Source organism: Vicugna pacos, chromosome 15 (genome assembly GCF_048564905.1).
Source record: "Vicugna pacos chromosome 15, VicPac4, whole genome shotgun sequence".
NCBI classification, from domain to species: domain Eukaryota; kingdom Metazoa; phylum Chordata; class Mammalia; order Artiodactyla; family Camelidae; genus Vicugna; species Vicugna pacos.
In genome coordinates, this window is record NC_133001.1 from 16,045,905 (window position 1) to 16,072,643 (window position 26,739).

General features: G+C 40.0%; 1 protein-coding gene and 1 long non-coding RNA gene across 6 annotated transcripts; one reads left to right on the plus strand and one right to left on the minus strand.

Moving 5' to 3' along the window:
* On the minus strand, window positions 1–1,837 carry LOC140685677 (uncharacterized). Its single transcript, XR_012058966.1, has 3 exons — window positions 1,703–1,837; window positions 779–867; window positions 1–150 (listed from the first exon to the last, which is right to left on the minus strand). It is a non-coding gene; the product is annotated as an uncharacterized lncRNA (long non-coding RNA).
* On the plus strand, window positions 1,811–26,739 carry FAM161A (FAM161 centrosomal protein A). 5 transcript variants are annotated; one of them, XR_012058965.1, is made up of 7 exons: window positions 1,811–2,118; window positions 11,989–12,227; window positions 13,467–14,636; window positions 14,981–15,148; window positions 16,890–16,989; window positions 23,959–24,060; window positions 24,653–24,739. XR_012058965.1 is itself a non-coding variant. In XM_015237028.3 (7 exons), exons 1-7 carry the CDS (start codon window positions 1,918–1,920, stop codon window positions 25,414–25,416), a joined length of 2,172 nt encoding a protein of 723 aa, XP_015092514.2. In that variant the 5' UTR covers window positions 1,813–1,917; the 3' UTR covers window positions 25,417–26,739. The 5 variants fall into 5 exon arrangements, 4 of the variants coding, with proteins under 4 accessions (XP_015092514.2, XP_006201550.3, XP_072793774.1 ...); XM_015237028.3 differs by lacking the exon at window positions 23,959–24,060 and adding an exon at window positions 25,278–26,739 and having other exon boundaries at window positions 1,813–2,118; window positions 24,653–24,807; XM_072937673.1 differs by lacking the exons at window positions 1,811–2,118; window positions 23,959–24,060 and adding exons at window positions 7,978–7,996; window positions 25,278–25,858 and having other exon boundaries at window positions 24,653–24,807.

A 26,739-nucleotide genomic window follows, 5' to 3' on the forward strand; every position in this document is an offset into this window, starting at 1 on the left:
TAAATTTAATAAGAGTATGCCTTTTCTGTAACTTACATTATGAATGGCACAAAATAATGAGGAAAATTATTCCAGTATTGGAAAACTCAGTAGAGTACTATTCAGCAATTTAAATGGCACAGGCTACTCATCTATACAACATGGATGAATCTGAAAAACAAGCAAAACTGCTGATCAAAAGAAGTTTAAAAGCAAAAGGAGCACATACAGTATGATTCCATTTATATGAAGTTCTAGAACAGTCAAGGGAGTGGAATGGGGAACAGACTGGGAAGGGGCATGAGAGATCTTTCTGGAATGATGGAAATGTGCTATCCCTTAGTATGATTTCATGAGTGTATGCATTTGTCAAAACTCATTTAACTATGCATTTAAAATCTGTTCATTGCACTGTATATGTTACATTTCGATGCAAAAGTGCAAAAGTAATTCTTCCTATGATGATGCAAAATTTACCGTTTTTTTTTTCCCTGTAGATCTGTCCATTTCTGCTGTATATACTTGGAGGCTATGTTACTAGATGTCTGCAAATTTAGAATATTGCTGGTGAATGGAAGCTTTTCTGCACTTTTACATACATACACACACACGTCCTCCACATTCATTCCTTCTATCTATTCTATTCTAGTCATCCATTTGCAGTGTCTCAACATGTAGACCTGTCTTGCTGTTTTAGGGGGCCGGGTTTACATCAGATTCCAGGAGGAGTAGTGCAGCCGCAGAATTAGCTGCATGCAAACAAGAGGAAGTGCCTTCTATAGTATCGGGGCATCCATACCTCATGGGCTTTCAGCTCGGGTTCTGCGCAGAATCCAGCCAGCATCTGTTCCAGTGTTTGAAGCAAATGCTTAACCAAAACAAAGCAGCCTGAAGAAGCGAGGGAGTAACAGATTTTGCAGGTGCTCACACTCCAGACCCGTGAACAAGAAAGGCTTGGTATGGAAGGCTCAGACCTCAAAGGTGGATTCTGGACATCGCGCGCTGCCCACTGTAACTTTGGTGGTGATGGCGGGTGGTAGGGCCAGGAACAGAAGGAGGCTGAAGGATAGGCAGGGGAAGGTTGCTACAGCCTCAGCCTCAGGAAATAGGGGCTTAGGTAGCAGGTGGCTAAACCTGCAACACGCCTGGTATTTTAAGGCGAGGTCTGTCTTTCAGACGGGTCGTGTAGAGAGGGAAGGCGCCATTTGAAAAGCCCAAATCCCAAGTGGAAAATGTTGATGGGGTGAGGCGGAGATGAGGCGCGCCTGCGGCTAACGTTGGGCGCCTCCAACCCCACCATTATAAAGCTGAGGAACCCAAACTGCAAACATCCGGTTCGTACACCTGCACTGTCACTCAGGCGATAGGAAAAACTGGAAGCCTCCTCCGGATTGGTCGATTTCTGCAAGCTCTCCAGTCAATCAGAGTAGACTGTACCGCAGTCCTTCCCATTCTCTGGCCCCAGGGAACCATGTTAGGTAGAAAGATGCAAACCTTGCCACTTTCCTGAGACCGCAAACACAATAACATCTCCTGCTTTCCTCTGCCGCTGCCATCTGCGCCTGACATGTTAATTCAGTTAATAAAAATGCGCTTTTTTTCCCTCCACAAAACGAGTCGTTTCGTTAGTATAATGTGAAATCTGCGTCTAGGCGGTGACGCGCGAAGGAGGGGAAGAGGTGCCCCGTTCAGCCCTCAACCCTCTACACTAGCAAAGACTTACTGTTGACTCCGACTACCCAGGAGGCCCTCCTCCCGCGTCTCCCGCAGCGTGCGCGGATTTTGAGTGGCTTTTGGCCCCTCGCGGCCCCTGTAGCGTCCCTAGTTACCGGGCCCCTAGTAACCACCTCCCCTAGCAAGTAGCTGTCGGGCGCCAGAGGCCGCGCCGGCATCCCCGTCCCGGGCCAGCGCGGGCGCTCAGGCCTCGGCGGCGCGATAATGGCCGCCTTGCACCGAGCGGCAAAGCTGTCGAACCTCCATCTCCCAATCCCGGTCAATCCCAACACCGGAGTGCGGGTCGCCCAGTACGAACGCAAAGACCCCTCAGAGTCCCTGTCGGCGGCGGCGGCGGCCTTGGAGGAGGAGGAAGAAGAAGAGGAAGAGGAAAAGAAGAAGGCGGCTCGGCCGGCGCGGGCGCCGGTAACTCAGGGGTGGGACGTGGGCTGAGGCTGGGTCTGGGAGCCGGCGGGGTGCAACTGGAGGCTGGTGGTGAGACGCCGGCTGGGAAACACGCACCCTACCTGTTCAGACCTCCCCACATGGTGAGCCTGGCCCACCACTTTCTCTCTAACCGCCCCCACCTCACCGCCCCGGGAAATACTCAAAACTGAGGCGTTGAAAAGTCTTTTAATTTTCACCAATGAGATTGTAGTAAAATTTTCTTGGAGTGCATTTACGCTGCTCTATTTCTAGAGAGTGCAAAGTACAAAATTTTACTCCTTATGCTCCAACATCTGTTAGGAGTAGGGATTTTCTTTTTAACTTGAGGAAAACTGATCTATCCCATAGAGGATAACTCATAAAACGCAAGTAATCAGCTGTGCTGTCACGTGTATTTTGTTGTCACCTTGATGTCTTGGTTATTAGTGCATCTTAATACAATACACGAGAGGTGGTGTTTAAAACCATCAGCAGGTCAATGGATAGATCCAGCACAGTTGTAGTTAAGCGTCCAGAGAAGCAGATTACTGATGATCCAATGTTTCCAAAACGGTTCTTCAGGGTAGGGTGAGACAGCCTTCTCACTGATCAATTTTCAGTGTCAAATGTGTTTTGAACACCTGTCCACCAGGTAGAAGGCTGACTCTACCATCTGCTCCATTCACTTAAAAGTGGGAGTCGTAATTTTAACTAGCAGTCTGCAGATATAAACCTCCTTAACGCCAATTAAAGATTCTTAATACCCTTTGTCCAAAGCTTTTCAGATTCAAAACATTGTGGTCTAGGGCTAATAGAAATCACTGGATACTTTGGAATTCTTATTTCTTTAATCTTCACTAACACTATTAATGAGAAATTCTATAGCAACACCTCTTATGGGTAGTATTTTACCAACAGAGGTTATCCATAGTAAGACAGATTGAGACCCTGAACATGAACGTAGGACCAAATTCATTCATGATAAAGCTTCCCCTCAACACAAATTTCAGTAGCCAACAGAGGAGGCAAAGTGATGGAGGAAAAAGACTTGAATGGAGAAAAAAGATTTGGAATCCTGGGTTAGGATCTATTCATTTGCTAGTTGATATGAAGATGTAACTTCCTGCAATCTCAGTTTCCTTATCTGTAAAAGAACTATAGTAACTATCTTTCTTGTCTCATTGGGCTAATATGAGAACCAAGTGAGAGAATGTGTGTCATAGCTAAAGAACAGTTTGTATCAATTAGTAATAATAATAACAGCTGCCCATGGGACTGTCATTTGAACAACTCTCCCAAAGAGTAGATTCTACTTTGGCTTGCTTGTTTGTTAGAGAAGTCCATTATTTCTGTAGTTACAGGTATACTTCCAAAGTGCCCTGTTAAACTGCAAATCTGTATTAGAAACATATTACCTTAAGAGAGATTAATTTATCTAATGATCTAGTTTCCAAGGGACAGGACCCCACCAAAAAAAAAGGTGGGGGGTAGTAGCTAAATTGAGCTTGACACTGTTCTCAGAGCACCACATGGATCCAAAAGGAAATCTGGATAAGCTACCACTGTAATAGGCCTGACAGAGGTCACGGGTTTACGGACAAAGCACTAAAAAGGCAGGAAAGAGAGCAGGAGCTAAGCTTTGCCTTCCTCACAGTTTGGCTTGTGTCTCCAACTTGATTTTTAAAGGTTAGTTTGTCTCAACTTTGTCATCTGTAAAATGGAGTAAACTCAGCTACCATAGCTGCACAAAACTGATTAGAGAACCAGCTGTCACAGTAGGCCCCTTTAAATCCTTTGGTTTGCCAACGCCAGCCACCCCACCCCCCACCTTCATCTCACCCCATGCAGAACTCTGGGCCCATACTGAGCACTAAAGCATGTTTCTGGAATCTAGCCTCAGTTGGAGACATCAGTTCATAGGCCTTGCTGTGTGGTTGGTGATGACATGGGTAAAGCAGTATTCTATAATTCACAGTTAAAATTTCCCTGACTTTCCTAATGGGATGGTCTTCTCGTTTTCAACAAATATTGAGCATTTATTAAGTGCCAGTCACGAACTATTCAGTAGTGAATGAAGAGGACATAGGTCGTGTCATCACAGTGCTTCCAGTCTGATGAGGAAGTTAGACAATAAAAAATGAACAAATGATTATAAGACAGGAAATACTGGGAAAGAAATGAACAGGTGACTATAATTAAAAAAATAGGAGGGAACCTACTTCAGTAAGTTAACATTTAAGCCAATGCCTGATAGATGAGAAAGAACAGCCATTTGATGAGTGGAGGTGGGAAAAGCATTCCAGGCAGAGGGAACAGCATATGCAGAGGCCCAGAGATAGAAAGAGACAGAGCTTTGTGTGATTAAGGATCTGAAACAAAGCCTTTCTTTTTTTCTGGAAAAAAGAAGGAAGGAAAGAAGGAAGGGAGAGAGGGAAGACGGGAGAGAAGGGGAGGTTGGAGAGGTAAGCAGGGCCTGATCATTCAGGGCCTTGTAGACCAAGGTAAGGAATTTAGTGTTTATTATAGGTCCAGTGAGAGGTCCTTGAAGACTTTTAAGAGATCTGACCTGTTCCTACTTACATTTTTAAAGGATGATTCTGTTGGCTTTGTGAAGAATGATTGGAGGGTTTGATAAAGCAAGGACATTGGTTAGGAGGCTGTTGCAAAAAAATTCAAGTGCCAGAGGTGGTGGCTTGGACCTAGAGTCCAGGGGAGATGGCAGGAAATGGACAGATTGGATAGGACTTACTGTTAGGTTGCATGTGAAGGCCAAGGAAGAAGTCAAGAATATTCATCCCCAGGTTTCTAGTTTGACCAGCTGCATGGAAGATAATGCCATTTACTAAACTGGAGATAACTTGGGGAGGAATAGTTTTAAAGGCTGGGTGGGAATCAAGGTTTCCGTTTTGAACATGGTAAATTTGAGATGCCTGTGAAATACTGAGTTGGGCCTATGAAACTGTAGTCCTATGGGGCATGGGATGGAGATTTTTGTCTGGGAGTTTTCAGCATTTTTTTAAACAATGGGAATGGGTGAAGTCACTTGGGGAAGTGCAGAAAGAAGGCACCTAGTATAGAACTCTTAAAACACTCAACATTTAACAGTCAGGTAGAGAAAAGGGGGCAAAAGAGATTAAGACCAGCTAGAGTGATAGAAAGATTATTGCAAGAGTGTGGAAATTTCCAATTTGTTGGTTTCAATGATGAGAGAAAGGGTCAAATACTGCTGAGAAAAGGGACATTTCATCCCTGAAGCAGGAGAGAAGGAGAAAAGGGGCAACAAAAGCGTACAGTTTTGTGGATGGGAAGATGAGGGAACTTCTGTTTTCTATTTTAGATGATGGCTTCTATTTTCCCCCCAAAATAAGGAGTTACATGGACAGCTGGGGGTGGGAGTGGGAACAGGCAGAAGAGCAAGGGAAAGAAAGGCAGTGTTGCTGGGGAGTGTGAGAGCCACCTTCCAGAAGGAACACGGGAGGTGCCAGGCAGACCAAGTATCCATTAGAAATTGTTCAGTTTTTAATTTAGTGTGAATATTCACAAAACATTCTTTGTCTTTTTAAGTTACATTTTAATTATGGAAGTAATACATGAACACATTCTCCTTTTAAAATTTCGAATGTTATAAATAAGGCTTAGGCCCTTTTAACACCTCTCCCCTGAAAAGAAAACCTGGCTGTCCTCTCCCTCCTCATTAGTAGCCTCATTAGTTTTGAAACTGATATATATCCTTCTGGGCTTTTTCCTGTCTCCTGTGTACATAACATTTTAATATATGGTAGCATTTTGTATGTACATATTGTTCTGCAGCTTGTTTTTTTCCCTCTTTTCATTTACATGTAGATCTGCCTCATTCCTTACAAATCCCTTTAATGCAAAAAAAATTTTTTTAATAATAATTCCAGAATGGTAGACAATGCTAGATAGACTGTAACACAGGTAATTCCGAGTGCTGGTTACTAACGAAGCAATGTGTGCTGGAGGGAGTCATCATCTAAATGGGTCAAGCCAATCTACGGAAGATTATCCTCTAATCTAGTGGCTGCCTGTACAATGTCCCACGAAAAGCTCAACAGTTGAAGGGAAAGGGTGCTATTTTAGGCTCTTGGAAAGTAATGTCCTTGGCCTAGGTTATTTGATCTACTTAATGTTTCCTTCTGTGTAGAGACAATTAAAGACAAAATTAAGAGTTGGAAGTCACCTATTAACCATTTATCTGTTTTAGGTAAAACACTGTGAGAACAGTTTATCTGTGTTACCAGTATTAGGCTGACATGCAGTGGATGCTGTGCAGAAGTCAGTGCATAAGGATAATTAGCAGACCTGCCACATCCCTTCCAAAGTTATGCATCCTCCTAAATGTTTTTCAAATGGTTTTTCCAGGTTCAGATAAATATCATCCTTTCTGTGAAAATGATTGTTATAAGACCTTCTTTTAAAGGGTGTTCTAAAAGAATGACGGGAGAGCATGTGGATGCTTTTGCCTAAAAACAGTTCTTTGGAATATCCACCCAGTTTCTTTTTAATTTATTTTGTGGGGTGGGGGGGATAGGTATACTTACTTATTTTTAGAGGAGGTGCTGGGGATTGAACCCAGGACCCTGTGCATGCTAAGCATGCACTCTGCCACTTGAGCTATACCCTCCCCCTACCTAGTTTTAATGAGAGTTTTTGGAAAATAAGCCCTTTCCTTAATACTCAGTAGAACATAGCTCTTTAGAGCAGCCAGTATCTCTTTGACTCATTCAGTCCTTTGTGAGGGAATACCTGTCCTCTTCCCTTGGGAGGAACTTAGTAGTTTTTAGCTGGACATACACTCATCCAGCAAATATTTATTGAGCACCTGCCGTTGGCTGGGTATTTCTCTAGGCACTGGGGACACAAGTGTGAACAAAGCAAACAAATGCCTGCTTTTGTGATGCTTTTTTGGTAGGGGCAGGCAGACAATACACAAATAAGAAGGCTATGTAGGATGTTAGTTGGTGGTGAGTATTTATGAGAAAAAGCAGAAAAGGGACGCTGACAGTGAGTCAGGGGAAAGGTGGTAATTTCAAATAGTAGTCAGTGAAGCCACTGTTGAGAAGATGACATTTGAGTAAAGACCTGAAGGAGTGAGCAAGTGGGCTGTGCCAGTAACTGGAGGAAGAGCATCCCAGAGAGAGGGAACAGTAAAGGCCCCGAGGTGATTTTGCTGATTCTGTGAGTGTTGAAAAAACTGCAAACTGGAATCAGCCACTGCTGCTAGAAGGAACCGCTGCTGGGGTGGCACAGGCAGACAAATGGACAGAGAACTAATCTGAAGGAATAAGTCCCTTCTTCCTCCTCCAGACTTGCAGTCTCCCTCTAGCCCCACTTTTGGAAGAGTCTAGCGGGGACTGGCCAAGCAGAAGCATGGTTTGCAGAGTTCAATCCCCAGCATCATGTAGCAGGGTATAGAAGAACAGCACTGGAGCTGAGAGATAACAGTTGAACACCCGGCACATATACTTCATGTATCGTAGAGCTGATGTTCAAAAGGTTAGGGCCTATGTTACATGGGCAGAACCTAGGCTTGAATGAGAATTCTGATGCCATATCTGTAATCTTTTCCTCAAGCCATGAAAACACTCCACACTGAAAAGTTAACTTCCATCAAAGTGTTGTAATGAGGCTGAAACCAGGTGACCAGTGAGTAGTCGGGAGCCAGCAGTAGACAAGAAACAGAAACTACCTCCTGCTTGCCCTTGTTGCCAAAACTTGGCCTCTGGACCCCATTTACCGAATTAAGACTCAAGGACAGAGTTTTGATGAAGTGGAAAAGGTAGCTTTATTTCTTTGCAGGGCAGAGGAGATCATGATGGGCTGATGCCTCCAAGACTGATCCTGCCAGGGAGAGAAGGTAGGGGGTTTTATAGTAAGAGTTCAGGGGGTGACACTGGTTTCCATAGAGATCACATACAGGGTAACAACTTGTGGCAAAGTTGTTCTTGTTTTCATAGATGCAGTAGTCCCCTTTCTTCTATTGGGTCTGATGTTCACCTCTGGCTTTGAAACTCTTCTAATATTCTTGTGTCTAGAACAAAGGTGCTTAGGAAAGGGATCTGTAGAAAAGTGCTCTAGAGAAAAACTTGTGCTGTGTAAAGTCAGGTTGATATATACTTCTGGCATTTTAGGCAGGCTGAGGCCTGAGCCTCAGTGTTTGCACAGGCTGGGACAACAGAATACAAAGAAACCATGAGGGGCTAAATGTAACTGCAGACAGTTATGAACAACAAGATGTACAAAACACCCAACTGCTGTCTCTGAGGTTTTGGGAGGAAGACAAGGGGGTTGGGCAGATCACCCAATCTGCCCAGTCCTGGTCAGCAAAAGCATGAGAAAAACCCTTTAAATTATTATAGTTAGTTAAGCAGTTACAAATACCATAAGGCCACCAATGACAATAGGATCCTACTTGGTTACACTCTAACGTCCCTTTCCAGGTTAGCTTCCCAAAATTGCTTTATGCATTTTTACTTTCTTTTCATCCTGCAGCTGTGTGCACCTTGCTTTCTACCATGACCCCCACCCTGGACGCTTTCGCTAATGTAAGTTCCTTTGTCTGGAGTACGTTTCCCTCTTTCCCCCTCCACTTTCTCTGATCCTCCAGATTCTTCATTTCATTGACTCAGCTCAAATATCACCACCTCTAGGAAGCCTACCTTTATCTTCCAAACTCAAGCCAAACCAGAGCTCCCTTCACACAGTGAGGTCGAACAAACTGAAACATTGTAGTTTGGAGCAGAAAAACATTTATTGTAGGATTAAGCAAGGGAGAACAGGCAGTTCATGCTCAAAAACCTGAACTCCCCTGATGGTTTTCAGGGAGAGTTTTTATAAGCAGAATTTGGAGGGAGGGCTGCAGGTGTGTGACCTTCCTCTGATTGGCTGCTGGGAGGTAACAGGGTGGTATTCCAGGAATCTCAATCATCAGCCTTCTGGTTCCAGCCAGTCTGGGGTTTCCATGTGCTTATGCCCAGCCTGAAGTTACCATCCTCCACCTGGATGGGGGCCTTAGTTCCTGTAGAAGAACTCAGAGATGGTATCAGACTGTTATGTATGTTTCTTGAGGAGGAACCAGGACCCTGCCCCATCACTGTTGCTAAAGTTTCTTGACTGCCTTTCCTTTGTTTCTGCATTCCCTCACTCTAATTGGTAACTGTTTGAATCTGCCCTTTGGAACCAGAACACTGAAAGGCTTTTGTACCCAGGAGGGCCCCACAGGGTTCTGCTTGGTTTCAACTTGGCCTTTGCATCTCTCATGACCACTTTCTATTTCCCCTTTAGTCCTCCTGTCACTGCTTATTTCGATGTTGGTGTTTGCCAGCATTTCCATCCTTAGGTTCTTGCTCTCATTGCCCCCACACTCCCCCAGGCAGCCATATGCACACAAGGCTGCACTTGCACTTCTTCGTGCATTGCTAGCTCCTGTACCTCTGTCTCCAGCCCAGCCTTCTCACTAGGTCTTCAGATACATTTACCCACATGTTTCCTGGACATCTGGCTGCCCCGCTATCCCCTCACACTCAGTGTGTCTAGGACAGAGATTAGTTTCCTTTTCCTAAACACTCTTCTCCCCTGTATTCCCTGTATTTTTGAAAGGCAGCACCACCGTCTACCTAGACAGACAGCACTCCAAGCAGAAATCTTTTCATTTTCTTGCCCCCCGTCCAGGCCATTATTGAGTTGATGATTCAACCTCTTAAATCTCCCAAGACAGCCTCCTTTCTTGTGTTCCTGGTACTGTTCCCTTAATTCTACCCTTAATACCTCTGACTCAGACTTTGCAGTAGCCCATTAACTGCTGCCAACCCTGTGTTCCCTCACTCCACCCCATTTGCTACCAGAGAGTCCTGAGTGTTGCTGACCATGTCACTGCTCTGCTAACATCCTTGAAGGCTTCTTTTGCCTGTGGCCTGGCCCCCTGGGCTCTTGGTTGGGGCTCCTGACTTGCCTTTTTCACCCTGTTCCCCAGCCACCCTCAGACTGTTAACCTCCCTCTGAGCACACCATGCCTGTTTCCTCCTCTTGTGGCTAAAAAACCTTTCCTGTCCTTGGAAGGAGTATGGTGTGTCTTTGGGGCCTAGCAGACTTGGGATTGAATCCCAGCTCTGCTACTTACTGGCTATATGACCGTAGGCAGGTCGCCTAACTCCTCTGAGCCTCAGTTTCCTCATTGAAGACAGAATACCTGCCAGTTGCACCATCATAAGGTAACACGATGAATGTTCTAGCACCATGCCTCAGTTTCTTTGTTTTTCAGTGCTTCTTTTCTCTAGCAAACTCTGTCCTTGTTCATCCTTATGTTTCCAGTCTGGCTCACCTCTGTGGATTCTGCTGCTTCTCTCCCCGGGTGAGAATTAGGTATCCCTTCTGTGAGCTCTCCTGGTGTCTGATAGTGATACATGGTCACTCATCTGTCTCCCTGCTCAGCGGGGCCCAGCTCGTGGGTAAGAATGAGGGGTTCTGTCTTGTTCAATTTGCTATCAATTATTTATCTACGCGTCCTCTCCTAAACTAGCTGGAAACTTCTTGAAGATGGGGTTTTTATCTGATTTGTACCATTCAGCAGCTAGCTGAATGCTGGGTGTCCCTAAATATTGAATGACTGAGGAAATTAGCAAAGTACTCATTCTCATAGCTAAGAAGATAATGGTGAAGAGCACGTACAGAAACAGCAGAAAATTCTCTTCACTGAGTTGTACGACATAAAGCAGTTCTTCAGTTTATTTGGTAATAAATTTCTGCACACTGGTTCTACTGAAGGAAGCTTGTTTTCTTTCATTTGTTTTCTCTAAGTTATCTCAAGTGGTCAACACTGGCCTTTTGTATACTGTTTTAGCCCATTGAAAAATTATATTTATAAATATTGTATATAACTGACTTTGGAATTTTCCTGTTGGGAGACACTACTCAGATTTATTTTCTAGAGTCTTACCAGATTGGATCTGTAATTTTCTATGGCAAAGATGCATTTTTCATTTTGAATCTATTTCAGGCAGTAAGCTAAATTTAAAACCATGGTCAGCAGCCTTTTTTGTATAGTATCATAAGTAATTTCACTTGTCTCTCACCTGGGAAAATATTAAAATATTTATATTTGTAGAGAGTATGGGGTTTTATCTCTTTAGTTGCTGCAGTTAAAAGAATTTTGAAAAGTATGTGAAGGGAGTGAGGGAAAAAGATCGGGCATCCCCTTCCAGGCGTGTATACAGAACAGCTATACTATATGTTCTTGTCTTGTCACCCCACAATCCCTGTCACCCTTGGGAGCAGCTGTTCTGAAAATCTCTCCCACCCCCTCCCATGGCCTCCTACTCCCTCCTGAGGCCTCGCCCCCACCCCACCCCCGACATCCAGGAGGGCTTCTCCCTGGCCCTTTGATGAGCCACTAAGAACTTGGTTCCCTCCCTTCTCCTGGCACACCCCTGGGGCCCAGGCTGCAGGAGCCCTGCTGGGGGAGAGTGCTGGGCTATGCTTGCTTGGTTTGCAGCAGGAGGAACTGTGTTCTTCACCTCAAGTAACTGACTACTTAGAAGGAGGCTCTTTATAACGAGTGGTTTGGGTTTATCCTATTAAGTGTATAGGTTAGTACGTGATCTGGGAATCTCACCATTCTTTATGAAATGGATAAAAAAGCATTTATTCTCTGGCGGCTTGGTCTCTCTCTCGTTTCATTAGGAGAAAATGTACATAGCCCACAAGTAATTTATAATCCATAATATGTTCATAGTCCACAAGTAACATATAACCTAATTAAGTGGACTTTTTAAAAAGCAGCATTGGGAATCAGCGTCAACTTAATTTGTCTTTCAATCCAGACACCATAACAGGTGGTTTTCCTCCTACCAGGCTGATTTTAACACCAACGTTCCTGGGGTGGACGAACAAAAATGTATATCCCATGAGGATTTTGTGGACTTTTCTGATATTTATCACTCTAATGAAGAGTATTTCAAGAAACTAGAAGAACTCAAGGCTGCTTACTTGGAAACTATGGCAAAGTTAGAGAAAATGTACCAGAATAAACTACATTTAAAGGAAGTTCAGCCAGCAATCATCAGGGAAGAAGCTTCTAGTGTCTCTTCTGGGTAAGTTCATAATGTTATTTGTGGACCATAAAATAAAATGTATACTTAACAGCACAGAACAAAATTTTTCAGAATATTTTCTCTCAAATGTCCCTTTATGCTTTTAATGGTACACAGAGGTGAGATTTTATTAAAATTCTTTGATGGCTTATCAACCTACTAAGTGGCTTCTTGCTTTGAGGGTCATTTGGTGGCCATTTGCTCTTTTCTCTCTGGCCCACCACTCTTAGACAGGTGTCAAATATTTAGTCTGGGGCCATTTTCAACTGATGAACATTAAAATTTAAAAGCCCTTTATAATATGTGGATTAACATGAACTCATTAACATTAACTCATAGTACAAAGAGTTCAGGACGAAGACATAAATCTGATTTAAGTTTTCAAATAGTCACTTTTGCCATAAATTTACTGCTTTTGAAACTTGAGGCAAGTCCCTTAACTTGTCCTGTTGGTCAGTGCTGATTGTGCGTCTCCTGTGTCCCAGACCTTGCCTGGGCACTGAGGAGTCAAAATCAAGATGCTCTCAAGGAGGTCAAAGACTAGCTGAGATCCAAAAACACAGCACGGCGGAACAGAGTGTTTGGAGAGGGAGGAAGAAGCAGTTGACAATGTCCAGGTGTCACTGGAGGGATGCAGGCATGAGTTTGCTACTGAAGTGTCATATCCGAGTTCAGTCTTAAAGAGGAAGTAGCTGAAGCAGGTGTAGGAAGCAAGGAGTGGCCTTCTCAGCAGCAGAAACCACGTGTGCAAAGGCACGATGCTGTGAGAAATCACGGTGTGTGGGAAGAACTTTGTGTGAGTGCATCTGACTTAAGAGTGGTGACTGGGGCAGGGAGAGGCAGGAGGTGAAACTGGAAAGGTAGGAAGGGCTTTATAATCTAGATTCAACTTTGTAACAATACAAATCATGGAAAAGTTTAGAGGAGAGGAGTGATGTGATCAGATGTGTGTCTTAAGATGGTGACTCTGGGAAATGTGTGGAAAATTCAGTAGCGGTTAGACACAAGGAGCCTTTGCTGTTCTCAGGTTCCTGCCCAGCAAAATGAGGGATTTGAATTAGATCATTTATAGGCATCTCCCAGGCTCTGTTCTAAAAAAAAGTGATCCTTTTTCACAAGCCCTATCCAGCACCTGTCTTCTAACTGATTTTACTTTGATCCTAGAAATTATAGAATTCTTAATTTTTATATTTGGTCACATACAACTAGAAGAGTAACCAAATTATTTTTCTCACTTAGGTCCGTATCAGAAAGGAACTCCTATTGCCCTGTCTCGTTAATGACATCAATTTCAGAGCCTGATTTAGGTCAGTCTTCCTCCTTGATTGTGTCTTCCTCTGAAGATGAGTTGCCCTGCTTAGAGAAAGAGTATCCGGAGAAAAGCAGAATGATGACCTACGCTAAGGAGCTCATCAACAACATGTGGACAAACTTCTCTGTTGAAGATTATATTCGATATGAAGATGCTGACTTGCCAGTGTGTGAAAAAACAAAGAAGAAACCAAAAGAATGGGTGCCAAGGCTTACAGTGCCTGAGCCTTTTCAAATGATGATTAGAGAGCAGAAGAAAAAAGAAGAGAACATGAAATCTAAATCAGAGGCTGAAATGGTACGCAAACTGCTCAAAAAACAAGAAGAAGAATCAGAATGTAAGAAAAAATTCCGAGCCAATCCAGTTCCCGCGTTTGTTTTCTTCCCCCTTTATCACGATATAGTCAAGCAAAATGAAGAACGGAGGAGGTCTATGAAGGAGAAAAACAAAGAAGCTCTTCTGGCCTCGCAAAAGCCATTTAAGTTCATTGCAAGGGAGGAACAGAAGCAAGCAATTCGGAAAAAGCAGCTGAAAGACTTTTTTAAGTCTGAAAAGAAAACAAATCGATTTAAAGCTAGACCTATACCTCGATCTACTTATGGTTCAACTATCACGGACAGGTTAGCGGAAGAAGAGCTCTATAGAAACATTAGGACTCAGCAAAGAGCCCAAGAGCTTTTACAGAATTCATCCCCTCTGCCTTATAGACCAGCTCGTAGAAGTCTTGCTTCAAGGAAGCCCAAGTGTCCTGAACAGGCTGAAAAGTCAAAGTATAAACACAAGTTTAAGGGCCAGACTGTTGATTCTGAAAACCTTCCTGAAAGATATCAGAAACACCACTCAGAACAGAAGTGTCCAAAGCTCCTAACAGTCTGTGAACCATATGACCTTCACACAACCTCACATGCATCCACTGAAAAAGAGAAAATTTTGGCAGATATTGAAGCAGATGAAGAAAATTTGAAAGAAACACATTGGCCTTACCTGTCTCCAAGGCGCAAGTCACCAGTAGAAAGTGCAGGTGCGAAGCCTGCACCTTATAGCTGCAACCCTCCGATGCCCACCCTGTCCTCCAGAGGAAGAGAGCTAGCCACAAGGTAGATAACCGATAGAGCACTGGCCGCCTCATGGTTGCTCTGTTGATTCTGTGTTGGGGAATTTGCAAGTACGAAGTTATTATAGCTGGTAACATATTTTACTGTATAATATAGGACTTTTTGCCAGAAGGTGTTCTTCTAAGAAGTGAATGTATTTTCCATTTTATGAATCTTTGGGGATAGAAAAGCTTACAGTCAGCCTATTGATTCCTAATTTCACAAGTCAGATCCTTTTCAAAAGGTTGCCCCTTTTTTTCAACCTTTGAAATATCCTGTGTTAAATCTTTGCTAAAAAGCATTTTCATTGGCTTAAAGTGAATTAAGCCTTAGTTTGTTGCCCTCAGGAGATCACTTGAGGAAAAGAAAATGTTGGAAGAAGAGAGAAATCGGATCCTAACTAAGCAGAAGCAAAGAATGAAAGAATTGCAGAAACTCCTGACGACTCGGGCTAAGGCTTATGACTCACATCAGAGTTTAGCTCAGATGTCTAAATCCAGAGTGAAATCTCTCAGGTATCAGGAGAGAATCCTGACCCTGCAGATCATTGATTTTCAAACTTTTTTTTTAATCAGTGGACCCCAATTTATGAACAGATTAAGAATAGTATTAGTATTTCAGTTTATGAATTCAAGTTACTATCAGTTACTTATAATTAACATACTCACACACACACACATTCACTGACTTCATGTGAGAACCAGCATGTATTCTCACCTCGTGGTGAGGACCATGATACCATGTTGATGAGAAGAAACATTTCTGATTGCGGCCATAGTTAATATTTATGATCTTATATCATCATCTAATCTTGTTCTTTATATTATTTTTTATTGCACAGTACAATATTGAGAAAAATCTTGATTCAGATAAAGCTCTTTTTTAACAGCTTGCCATATATCTCAGAACATTCTTCCATAAATAGATATGTCAGAGAGCTTTGTTCTAAAGTCTGCATGAAATCTGATAGCACAGATTAACACATTGATGTTAATTAACATCAGTTATGTGATGTGTCAGTTAGCACATGTGTTAATATTTAGTGGTATGTGTTACACAGTGGAATTCTGCAGTACAAAGTTTGAAAATCAGTGTTCCAGAGGGACATTTTTATGTTGCAAAAAATGTTCATGTTTATTTAAGTAGTAAAATAGCTCCCCCCAATCTGGGTAAGTAATATGATTTATTAATTTTTAATCTGACTTATAAATACTCCCAAAATCTGTATTTGCTTTAAATTATGAGTATTCCTCTAAAAATGTATATTATGTATCGTAATTATTATATTCCTTTATAATGTATATTATGTATATATTCCTTATAACGTATATCAGTGTAATTCACTGATAGAGCTTGATTTGATGAACTTGAGCAAAAAAATCCTTAGAAATACACTCTTCATCCTTAGAAAGTAAGCTGGATAATAATAATAATGCTAAATTGTAATTAACCATAATTATCATTTTATAGTAGTATTATTTTTTCTAATCCATGAAATCTTTTGCTCTTGGTAGAGTTAGTATGGTTTACTTAGAGAAAATAGCATAAATTTTTCGTTGAAGTATAACTGATTTACAATGTTGTGTTAATCTCTGGTGTACAGCATAGTGATTCAGTTACATTTATATGCATATATATGTATTCTTTTTCATGTTCTTTTCCATTATGGTTTATTACATGATGAGAAAATAGCATAATTTAATTCATTATAGGACCTTGTTCAAAGTAAGTATATTTCCTGTGAATTTATATATTTTGGTTCTTGTTCCTCTGTGTGTTGTATTCCCATACTCCCCATTTCTCCCCTGACCTGCTCCATTAACTTTGCTACCAAGCTCTAGGAGGTCTCACTTAGGGGAAAAAAGAAGAGCAAAGTCTTGTTTTCAGAAGAAATTCCTTAAAGAGAAGATATTTGATTTGGACCAAATTTTCTTGGTTTTACATACTTATAAATGAGATAAGAGGTCATTCATCGATCTCTTCTGGCCGGTTTGAAGCCCTTAGTAAGTTACATTTTGAAGATTTCAGAAACCTCAAAGTTTCCTTTGAGAAATTGTTCCTGGGATGTAAAACATGTGGTCTCAGAACCTTAGGATTTTTTTCTGCATTCCATAAGAATTTACCAGTCTAGAAAATATATTCTGGTAAACTGTAAACTCTGCTCATAATTTCATTTCTGGTTTGTCATCTAAGCTAAATGTTGTGTTGCAAGTTCTTATTTCTTTTTAAAATTCCATTCCCTTTATTTGATTTTAGAAAGAGTGAAAAGGAAAGGATGAGAAAATACCGACAAGAACTAGAAGAAAGAGAAGAAAAATTAAAAAGCAGGCCGCTGCTATTTGAAAGAGTTGCTCAGGTTGTGTTTGTTGGCATTTAAGAGCTATTGTCAGCTTTTTTTTTTTTTAACATCTCCAGCTGCAAATTATTATAGTCCATTTTTCTTATGTGTTATCTAATTTATTTCTGTGACAGCTTCATCTTATCAGTCAAGTAAGTAATTTAGCTTAAATCTGAGCATTAAATCTTGTTGATGAGGCTCGTAAGCTTGAGAAAGAGCATGTTGCTCATCCAATCGTTTTCAAAATACTAATTTCACAGCCTGTTTTTAATGGCTAGTCTCTCTTCAGTACCAACTTGGCCAGGTATTAAGGTGAGGCTTCATGATATAAGTTGGAAGTCTTTGAAGAATTAAAAAATGAAACAAAATGGCTAATTGAATCAGATTTATTTCTGCCATTTTTTTTTTCAGTTTTATTGAGATAAAATTTACATATAGCAGGTATAAGTTTAAGGTGTACAACATGACTTGGCATACATATATTGCAAAAGGATTACCACAGTAAGTTTAGGTAACATCCATCATCTCATATAGTTAACAAAAAATTTTTTCCTCGTGATGAGACTTTTCAGGATTTACTCTCTTAGCAACTTTCAAATAGACCACACAGCAGTGTTAACTATCATCATCTTATCGTACAATATACCCCCAGTACTTATTTATGTTACAACTGGAAGTTTGTACCTTTTGACTCATTCATCCAATTCTTCTAGGAAATACAAATTTGATCTCTTTTTCTATGAGTTCTGTGTGTGTGTGTTTTGTTTGTGTGTGTGTGATTATTTTTTAGAGTCCACATATAAATGAGAACATGTAGTATTTGTCTTTCTCTTTCTTTTTTCATTTAGCATAATGCCTTCAAGGTCCCTCTGTGTTGTCACAAATAGCAGAGTTTCCTTCTATTTTATGGCTGAATAGTATTCCATTGTGTATGTATACACCGTATTTTCTTTATCCATTCATCTTTCAGTGGACATTTAAGTTGTTTCTATGTCTTGACTTATAAATAATGCTGCAGTGAATTGACATACTGATTTTATTTCCTTCAGATAAATAGCCAGAAGTGGAATTGCTGGATCATGTACTAGGTCTATTTTAATTTGGGGGGGGGGGCAACCTACATACTATTTTCCATAATGGCTATACTAGTTTACATACCCAGCAACAGTTCACAGGGGTTCCCTCTTCTCTACATCCTCACCAGCATTTATCTCTTGTCTTTTGGATAATAGGCATGTTAACAGGTGTGAGATGATATCTTATTGTGGTTTTGATTTGTATTTCCATAATGGTTAGTGATGTTGAGTACCTTTTCATATGCCTGTTGACCATCTGAATATCTTCTTTGGAAAAATGTCTATTCAGATCTTTTGCCCATTTTTTTTAAATTGCGGTATAGTCAGTTTACAATGTTGTGTCAATATCTGGTGTACAGCACAATTCTTCAATCATATATGAATATACATATATTCACTTTCATATTCTTTTTCACTATGAGCTACTATAAGATACTGAATATATTTCCCTGTGCTACATAGTATAAACTTGTTTATCTATTTTATATATACCAGTCGGTATCTGCAAATCTCAAACTCCCAGTTTATACCTTCCCATCCGCCTCCTGCTGGCAACCACAAGTGTGTATTCTATGTCTCTGAGTCTGTTTCTGTTTTATATGTAAGTTCATTTGTCTCTTTTTTTTTAAGTTTCCACATATAAGTGATATCATATGGTATTTTTCTTTCTCTTTCTGGCTCAGTTAGAATGACATTCTCCAGGGGCATCCATGTAACTGCAAATGGCATTATTTTATCATTTTTATGTCTGAGTAGTATTCCATTGTATAAATATACCACGTCTTCTTTATCCAGTCATCTGTGGATGGACATTTAGGTTGTTTCCATGTCTTGGCTATTGTAAATAGTGCTGTTATGAACATTGGGGTACAGATGTCTTTTTGAATTAGGGGTCCCTCTGGATATATGCCCAGGAGTGGGATTGCTGGGCCGTATGGTATGATCCTTTGCCCATTTTTAAATTGGATTATTTGCATTTTTGCTAATGACTTGTATGAGTTCTTTATATGTACTGCATATTAACCCCTTATCAGATATATGATTTGCTAATATTTGTTCCCATTTAGTAGGTTGCCTTTTCACTTTGTTGATCAGTTTTTTTTAAGTGAGCCTGTAATTTTTTGTTTTATCTACAATTACTAAAAGAACTTCCTTTTTATTGGAAAAATAATTTGGTCCTACAGACAGTGAATCCTGATTTTACTACATTTATACTCAGTGTTACAGTCTTTCCCTTTAGAGAGATTTGTCAATTTCAGATGATCTTCTCCTTTGTACCCATAAGGGAGGCGTTCCAAAGGACTTAACAACAGACAAAATCACTGGAGGTTACAGGTGCTGTGTTGTGAATTTCAAGCTGTTATATTTGGAGCTTCCTGCCAGCAAGTGCCTAGGACAGATGAGTGTCCTTATAGGACTGCCCTTGTCAATGACTCACTGAGGATGAGGAGCATGTCTTGTGGGTAAATCTACATTTACAATCTCTCAAAACTATGGGAACATTTAACTTACTGATTTGAATATAATTTTATGTAATGCTTTTCATTTTAAGGAATGAGTTCCCTTTTTTTGACATCTCAGTTTCAATTTTAGGGGGAAAAATTATAAGCTGCTCCACATTACTCAGCATAAAGTGATTGACTTTTGGCTCAAAGTAGTTATCTCCAGCTCCCAACTGTAGGTTTTATACACACTTGTCTGGATATATCTACCCAGATTTCCCAAGGCATCTTACATTCATCTTGCCCCTAGCTAGATCTTCCTCTGAGTTCCTGATTTTGTTGGGCCACAGTTTAAATGACTGGGAACCACTTTTTCTCTCTGTTCAGTTGTCACTGAGAGTCCTGACAAGTTCTCTTTCTAAATTTTGGGATCTACATTTCTCCATTCAGGCGAAATGCTAGGTGAAACCTCTGTTACTTTCTGCCTGAGTTATTAGAATGGTTTGACTCATGTTCCTACCTTGCTCTTTGCATAGCCACCCATTGTATTTCCCATTCCCTTGCTACAGTGTTCTCTCTGAGCAGGTAGTTAATAACCCCCAGTAACAGTGGCAGTCATTTTCATTGATGCCGTTTGTTCTCATTTTCAATGAATGGTATCAAGGGGTCTTGTTGACTTCTCCAAACAGTACTACAAGGTGGGTATTCCTATACTGCAGGGGAAGAAACAGAAGTTGAAAGAAGATAAGTAACTCATAAGGTTTACAGTTAAGAATGGAACTAGGATTGGAACCCAAGTCAGTCAGCTTCCAAACACTTAACACTAAGCCGTCCTGCTTTCTTCCTGAAGATAAATCCACAAGTCTTAGCCTGGTGTACAGAATCCTCTGTGATCTGATCCCTGTTGACCTCTTGAGTTCATCGACCACTGCACTCCCCCCAACCCCTACTGTGTACACCCTTTACTTTCAGGCCATACCAGACTACTCACTTTAAACTTGAAATCTTTATTCATGCTGTTTCTCTGTATCCTTAGAGCCTCTTCCTATCTTTCCTCCTACTCTTTCAAAGCTTAGTGTCGAATCACTCCGTGCATTGTTTCCCCAGGTTGGGTTGGGTGCCCTTTACTCTGTTCTTTTATTACCCTTTGTGCACTTCCTGTCTTTGCTTCTCCCACATTGTTTGGAAATTATCTGTTTAATGCTCTCTCTTCCCTTCCAGCTAGTTATTTTTAAAGGTGTTGGTCAAGTCTTTGTATTCCTAGCACCTAAGACAAGTATCACACAGAGGAGATGTTAACAAACATTTGTTGAACCCAGCTGAATTGTTTCTGGTTTTAGCCCAGGCTGAGAGCACTACCCTGACATACTAGCAATGAATCTCAGTGTTAACAAGCAGTTTTGCCATGCTGTTAATTCCCACTCTTTCTAAGCACCAGAGAAATGTGGCAAAATAAGTGGTGTGAAATTAAACCCATAAAGAAACTTTTAACATTGAAAACATAGGTTAGTTTCACAGCTGATATTTCCTCTACCACTCTTGGCCCACACATACGCTGGTCCCTTTGCCCAAAACACTCTTCTCTCCCCATACGCTGTCTACCTCCCATGAGGGCTTGTCACAAAATAAGTATTCAGTAATTATTAAATAAAGGAAGGAATTACTATAAACTAAACTTGGGCTTATAAAAATTAAGTCCTTTTTTACCTTCAAACTAGAGCATTGAGGGTAGACAAATTTTCCTCAGTACTTGTTATTTTGGTTTCTTGAAGAAACAAAGCTATTTTTTTTTCTGCAGAGTCTTTGATAGAAAAGTAAAATAACCATAATCATTTTAAATGTTTCTTTTATTTCATGGTCTTTACAATTCTTTTGCATGGTGAAATTCAAGGGGAAATGTTTGTTTCAGTTAGGAACAATTATACACTATTCATCTCGATATAAAATATTAAAAGGTAATAACTTCTATATACAAGATGGCTGTCAGTGACTCACCATTGTTTTGGTTTTGTTAAAATAAGTTAGTACATTTTTTATTACAGTCTATTTTGCTGTGATTATTGCTGCTAATTAACAGCTGTTATTTAATAAATTCACTCAGAACTTTATGCATTACCTATTTATAAGTGTTAATTGGGCCTTGCTGCTGTTGCGTTATCCCGAAATGTTACGGAAATGACAGGCCAGCCAAGAAACAAGCAACACTCGGAGGGTTGGAGTACTCAGATTTATTACGCCAGCGGGCTCAGAGGGGCTTCTGCTCCGAAGCTCTGAGCACTTCCAAGATGTGTGCATGAGGTTTTATAGGGTTAACTACAAGCTTGGGGTATTTGGCCAATAGGCATGGAACAGCTTTAGCAACATCATTATCACAAAAGTAGAGGCAGGGAGGCAGGAAACCAACATTTCAAGGCCAGATATGTCTCTTTGAAAATCCAGCTGGCTAGCAAAAAAAACATGAACAGGGAATCAGCAAACCAACAATAATTAACTCAGATTTACAAGTTAGCCCAGCAGAACTCAGATCAGTAATCCGACACTTGTTACACTTAGATTTGTGAGTTAGCTTGTTAGCCCAGCTGGGCTTTTCCTTCACACTAGCAGAGTAAGCCTGTGCTCCATGACAGAAAAAACCATATTTTCCAGTTCCTTGAAAGTCACAGGATTTATTAACTGAATGGATGTTAAATCGAATTTTAAACCAAATTCAGATGAAGGCTTACAAGCACTCACTCTGTTTTTTTTTTTAATCCATTGGCTATTGTATTTTTTTTAATTGAAGCATAGTCAATTTACAATGTTGTGTCAGTTTCTGCTGTACAACATAACGTTTCAGTCATATACACACATATATTCATTTTCAAATTCTTTTTCATTATAGGTTACTATAAGATATTGAATTTAGTTCCCTATGCTATACAGTATAAACTTGTTGTTTATCTATTATACTATTATAGTAGTTAATATCTATAAATCTCAAACTCCCAAGTTATCCCTTCCCACCCCATTTCCCCCCTTGTAACCATAAGTTTGTTTTCTATGTCTGTGAGTCCATTTCTGTTTTGTAAATAAGTTCATTTGTATCTTTTTTTTTTTGATTCCACATATAAGTGATATCATATGGTATTTTTCTTCCTCTTTCTGGCTCACTTCACTCAGTATGACAATCTCCAGATCCATCCATGTTGCTGCAAATAGCGTTATTTTATTCTTTTTTATGGCTGAGTGGTATTCCATTCGTATAAATATACCACAACTTCTTTATCCAATCATCTGTCAGTGGACATTTAGGTTGCTTCTATGTCTTGGCTATTGTAAATAGTAAGCACTTATTTTGATCAGTATCATTTAAATCTCTTTTATATCTCATTTGCTTAAGTCAAAATTGACTGTTCTTAACACATTCAGAGTTAGGTTTGGGGTTTCTTTATTCTGCTTTACGGGCTTTGGGGCACAGTTCTCATCTTACTTTGCTTTACCTCTCGGCTCCCCAAGGCTTGTCTGTTGGTGTTCATAGCCTCTGGATGCATTTTTATTTACTTTTCTAAAATTGTTATTTACAGTGGGTGCACTTTACCAGCAGCTTGAGTGCTTCTTTTTTAGCTTTCCAGAGTGTCAGGAAATGCACTGGTGATAATTTTATCCATTGTAATAAGTCTTTGCTATTTTGATTTCTCCCATGGGATACTAGACTCCATGGTCCCTCCTTATGCTGGAATCCGTGGGTTAGGAAGATATCTGACACAGCCTTGCTGAAGTCAGGCTTTTGGCTACCTGCAAGCCCCAGGACGCCCACTACCACTTAGAGAAGGCAGCATGGTGGAGTGGAAAGACCCAGGAAAGGGTCAAGAGACTTGGTTTTACCTCTCACTATATCCTTGTGACCTTAAGCAAACCACTTAACCTCAACAAGAATGGAGAGAGTGTCTTAGTGTCCTTAAGTTGTTAAATTTAGAGGTGAGACTGAGTGCTCTTCCGTACCCCTTCCTGTATGGGATGCCATTGGTGCACTGAGACTGAGTCATTCCTTGTCACTTTGCTTTAGTTGAAGGTCCAAGTAGCAATTTTTGGCCCTATGCTAGTTCATATTCACTCATGGGAACTAAAATTGGACTAATGCTGAGGCACTAGTGTGAACCCCAGTCATCTGTGTGTTTGTAAAGCCTGTGGTCTAAGGAACTGTGACAACTGACTTGCTTTTGTTATGACAGGGTTATCACAGGTCCCAGAGTCAGGAAGTGACATTCTGGAGATTTGAACCCAGTTCTGAATTCATGGGGGTTTTGTTTTTGTTTTTGTTTTTGTTTTTGTTTTTTTGGTTCTTCCAGAGTAAAGGTAGCAACATTGATCACCTTATCACCTTTGATGGATTGTAGATGTGGTTTGTAAAGAGTAAAATTTACAGTAAGCACATAAAGTACCTCTGACAACTGTCACATGAAATTATTTTCTTACTGATTTTTTTTCAGATATCCTTCAACAATCACAACAGTACAGTGTAAAGAGTAGTTATAGATCAAAACTATGTGGCCACTACTCAGGTTAACAAATACAGCGTGACAGCATTGCAGGTACCCAGAAACCCTGTGTGCCCCTCCCGGATCAAAACACTCTCTCTGTCCCCTAGACGTAACCACCGTTCTAACTTTTGAGATAAGCATTTCCTTGTTTTTCTTACAGTTTTACCACACGTGGACCTATCCCTAAACAGTATAGTTTAGTTTTGCCTGTTTTGGGACTTTATGTGAATGAATCATGCTAGATATACTTCTGTGTTATGCTGCTTTTGTTCAGTGTTACGTTTGTGAGCTCCATCCCTGTTGTGATAGGTAGCCAGAGTTCATTCGTTTTCATTGCTTTATTTCAGTCTGTTGTATGAATAGACCACAACTTATTTATCCATCTTATCGTTGATAGATATTTAGGTTGTTTCCAGTTTGGGGTTGTACTATTCTGTGCATTTTGGAATCTCTCCTGGGGCTCATGTGTAGGCGTTCTCTGGGCATATACTTGGGAGTGGAATTCCTGGTCAGAGGGTATGCATAATTTTTCAACAAACTGTGATTATTGAATTTCATTTTCACTGGAGCTTTTAACCCTTACATTTTTAATGGAAATTTAAAGTCTTTCATTCTCATCTAAAAAGGTTTGTCTCTCCTATAGAAAAATGCAAAAATGGCAGCAGAAAGGCATTATTCTAACACCTTAAAAGCACTAGGAATATCTGATGAGTTTGTTTCAAAGAAAGGCCAAAGTGGAAAAATATTTGAATACTTCAGCAATCAAGAGATGAAAAGTTTCACTGAAGATAAAGAAAGGTAACATATATAAGATGTCTGAATGGTTTACTGTTGAAAAAATTCTTACTTGTGGGAAAGCATAAAATTCTGTTCTATAATATTTTAAAAGGTCTTTTACTTAATGGAATACATGTGAACTACTGTAAAATGTATTGATATTTTAACATGTTTGACACTGTAAAATATTACATGGTGATGAAGTATTTTGTCTTTAAAGTAAAATAATTTAAATTTCTGACTGACCTAAATAATGAAAATAATGACTTGCTTTCAGATGAAGTTTAAAGAGTCAATCAAGTTTTGAAATAAATTAGTTCTCAGAGGAATATTTATTTTCCCAGTTGGTCCTTTCATAGAGTTTTCTTGATAAATTGGAACTTAGGCACTTGAGGAAGACTGACTGCAGGCAGTCATGCATTGCAGAGGGTTTGTTTTCCCTTAAACCAGATCATTTTTCTTTTGAAAGACTGATGAATTTCTTCCTCTAGCTTTAATGAAGAAGAAAAGACAGGAGAAAGAGAGAATGGGGAAGAAAATTATTGTACTGATACCAGCAGCCAAGATTCTCACAAGGAAGAAGATGAAGCTGATGAAGAGCGTGGAGAAGAGAAGACAGGGGAAGAATAAAAGGGGAGGAATCAGCAGGGTCTCCTCTCTGTGCCCCTGCTCTTGTTGGCAGCATCGGGCGTCAGCGGCACTTCTGGTGTCAAGGACATGGATGAGGACCCCTCTGATATGTGCAGGGCTCTTGAGCAAAATCATCTTGTGGCCTGAAGAGGCCGAATCCAGCTGATGGGTGCTTGGTCAGATAGAGTAAGGCTTTGCCTATTCAGTTTTTTAAATCGCTGCATACGGTCTGTTTGCAACTTTGATTTTACTCTTATTTTTAAAAAATGTTTGAGAATCACAGCTGTCACAAGCCAATTAGGCATAAAAATATACATTACTTCATTATTTTTGGTGGAAAAAATTGCTTAGCACTGAGAGTGGAGAGAAGTATTGGCCTTTGGCGATTTGTTGGAAAAAAATTTTCAGGAAAGCATCAATCAATAAATATTTCTAAGTTATACTATTTGCCCATTCTTTTTCCCCACAGTACATCTCACAAAATGAATCCTCAGACTTACTTTACTAGATATTTTAAGTTTCTTATCTGAGCCATTTTTAGAAAGTAATAAGATATAGAAAAAAATTGGGTAACTTGGAAATTTACATTCATTTCTCCACTGAGACTTTACTGTTAAAGTATCCACACCATCATCACTTTTTGTCCTTTACCCCTACTTTTATTCCAATTTATTTTTGATATGTAAATTATTAGAAAAGTTTTTATACTAGTTTTTTTAGCTGTGTGTATTATGGCATTTGGAAATAATTATAGCAAAGAGTTATAATCTTAATGGGAAGTAAATATCACCCGTTTTATATATGATGAAATTGTGCATAATAATTTATTCGAGTCTCTAAAGTAATTCATATTTAACTCTTTAATTCTCAACCCATTTGTGCTCCACTTTTATACATCATTGCAGACACACTTGTCTTTCTGTGCATGATATTAATTTGATTTTATGAATCTATCATTTTTGCTCTTTGAGCAGATTTTTGTTTTAAAAATTCAAACCAGTCATAAAGATGTGATTGGGTAAGACTTTTTTTCCTTAAAACAACCAATATCCTTTAAAGACGATGAACTAATAAAGATGTATATAATAGTGTTTCCTAAAGGGCAATTTATACTTTAAATGAAGAAATAAGGTGATTTTTCTCAATCAAGGGCAAATGTTTACTTATAACTCCTTTCCTACAGATTGTGTTAAACTATTTGTCACTATCATTAGATTGTAAACTCTTTAAGACTTGGCACCATTTAAAAATTCATCTGTGTATGTCTTTTGCACAGGTTTGTACATACAGTAGGTACTTAATAAATGCTTGGATGAGTAAGTA

Excerpts from the sequence above, each read along its gene's own strand:
- FAM161A (XM_015237028.3), top strand. The coding sequence starts at position 1,918 with ATGGCCGCCTTGCACCGAGCGGCAAAGCTGTCGAACCTCCATCTCCCA. Across the intron at positions 2,119-11,988 it reads CTCGGCCGGCGCGGGCGCCG|GCTGATTTTAACACCAACGT; the intron begins GTAACTCAGGGG and ends TCCTCCTACCAG. Across the intron at positions 24,808-25,277 it reads TTCACTGAAGATAAAGAAAG|CTTTAATGAAGAAGAAAAGA; the intron begins GTAACATATATA and ends TTCTTCCTCTAG.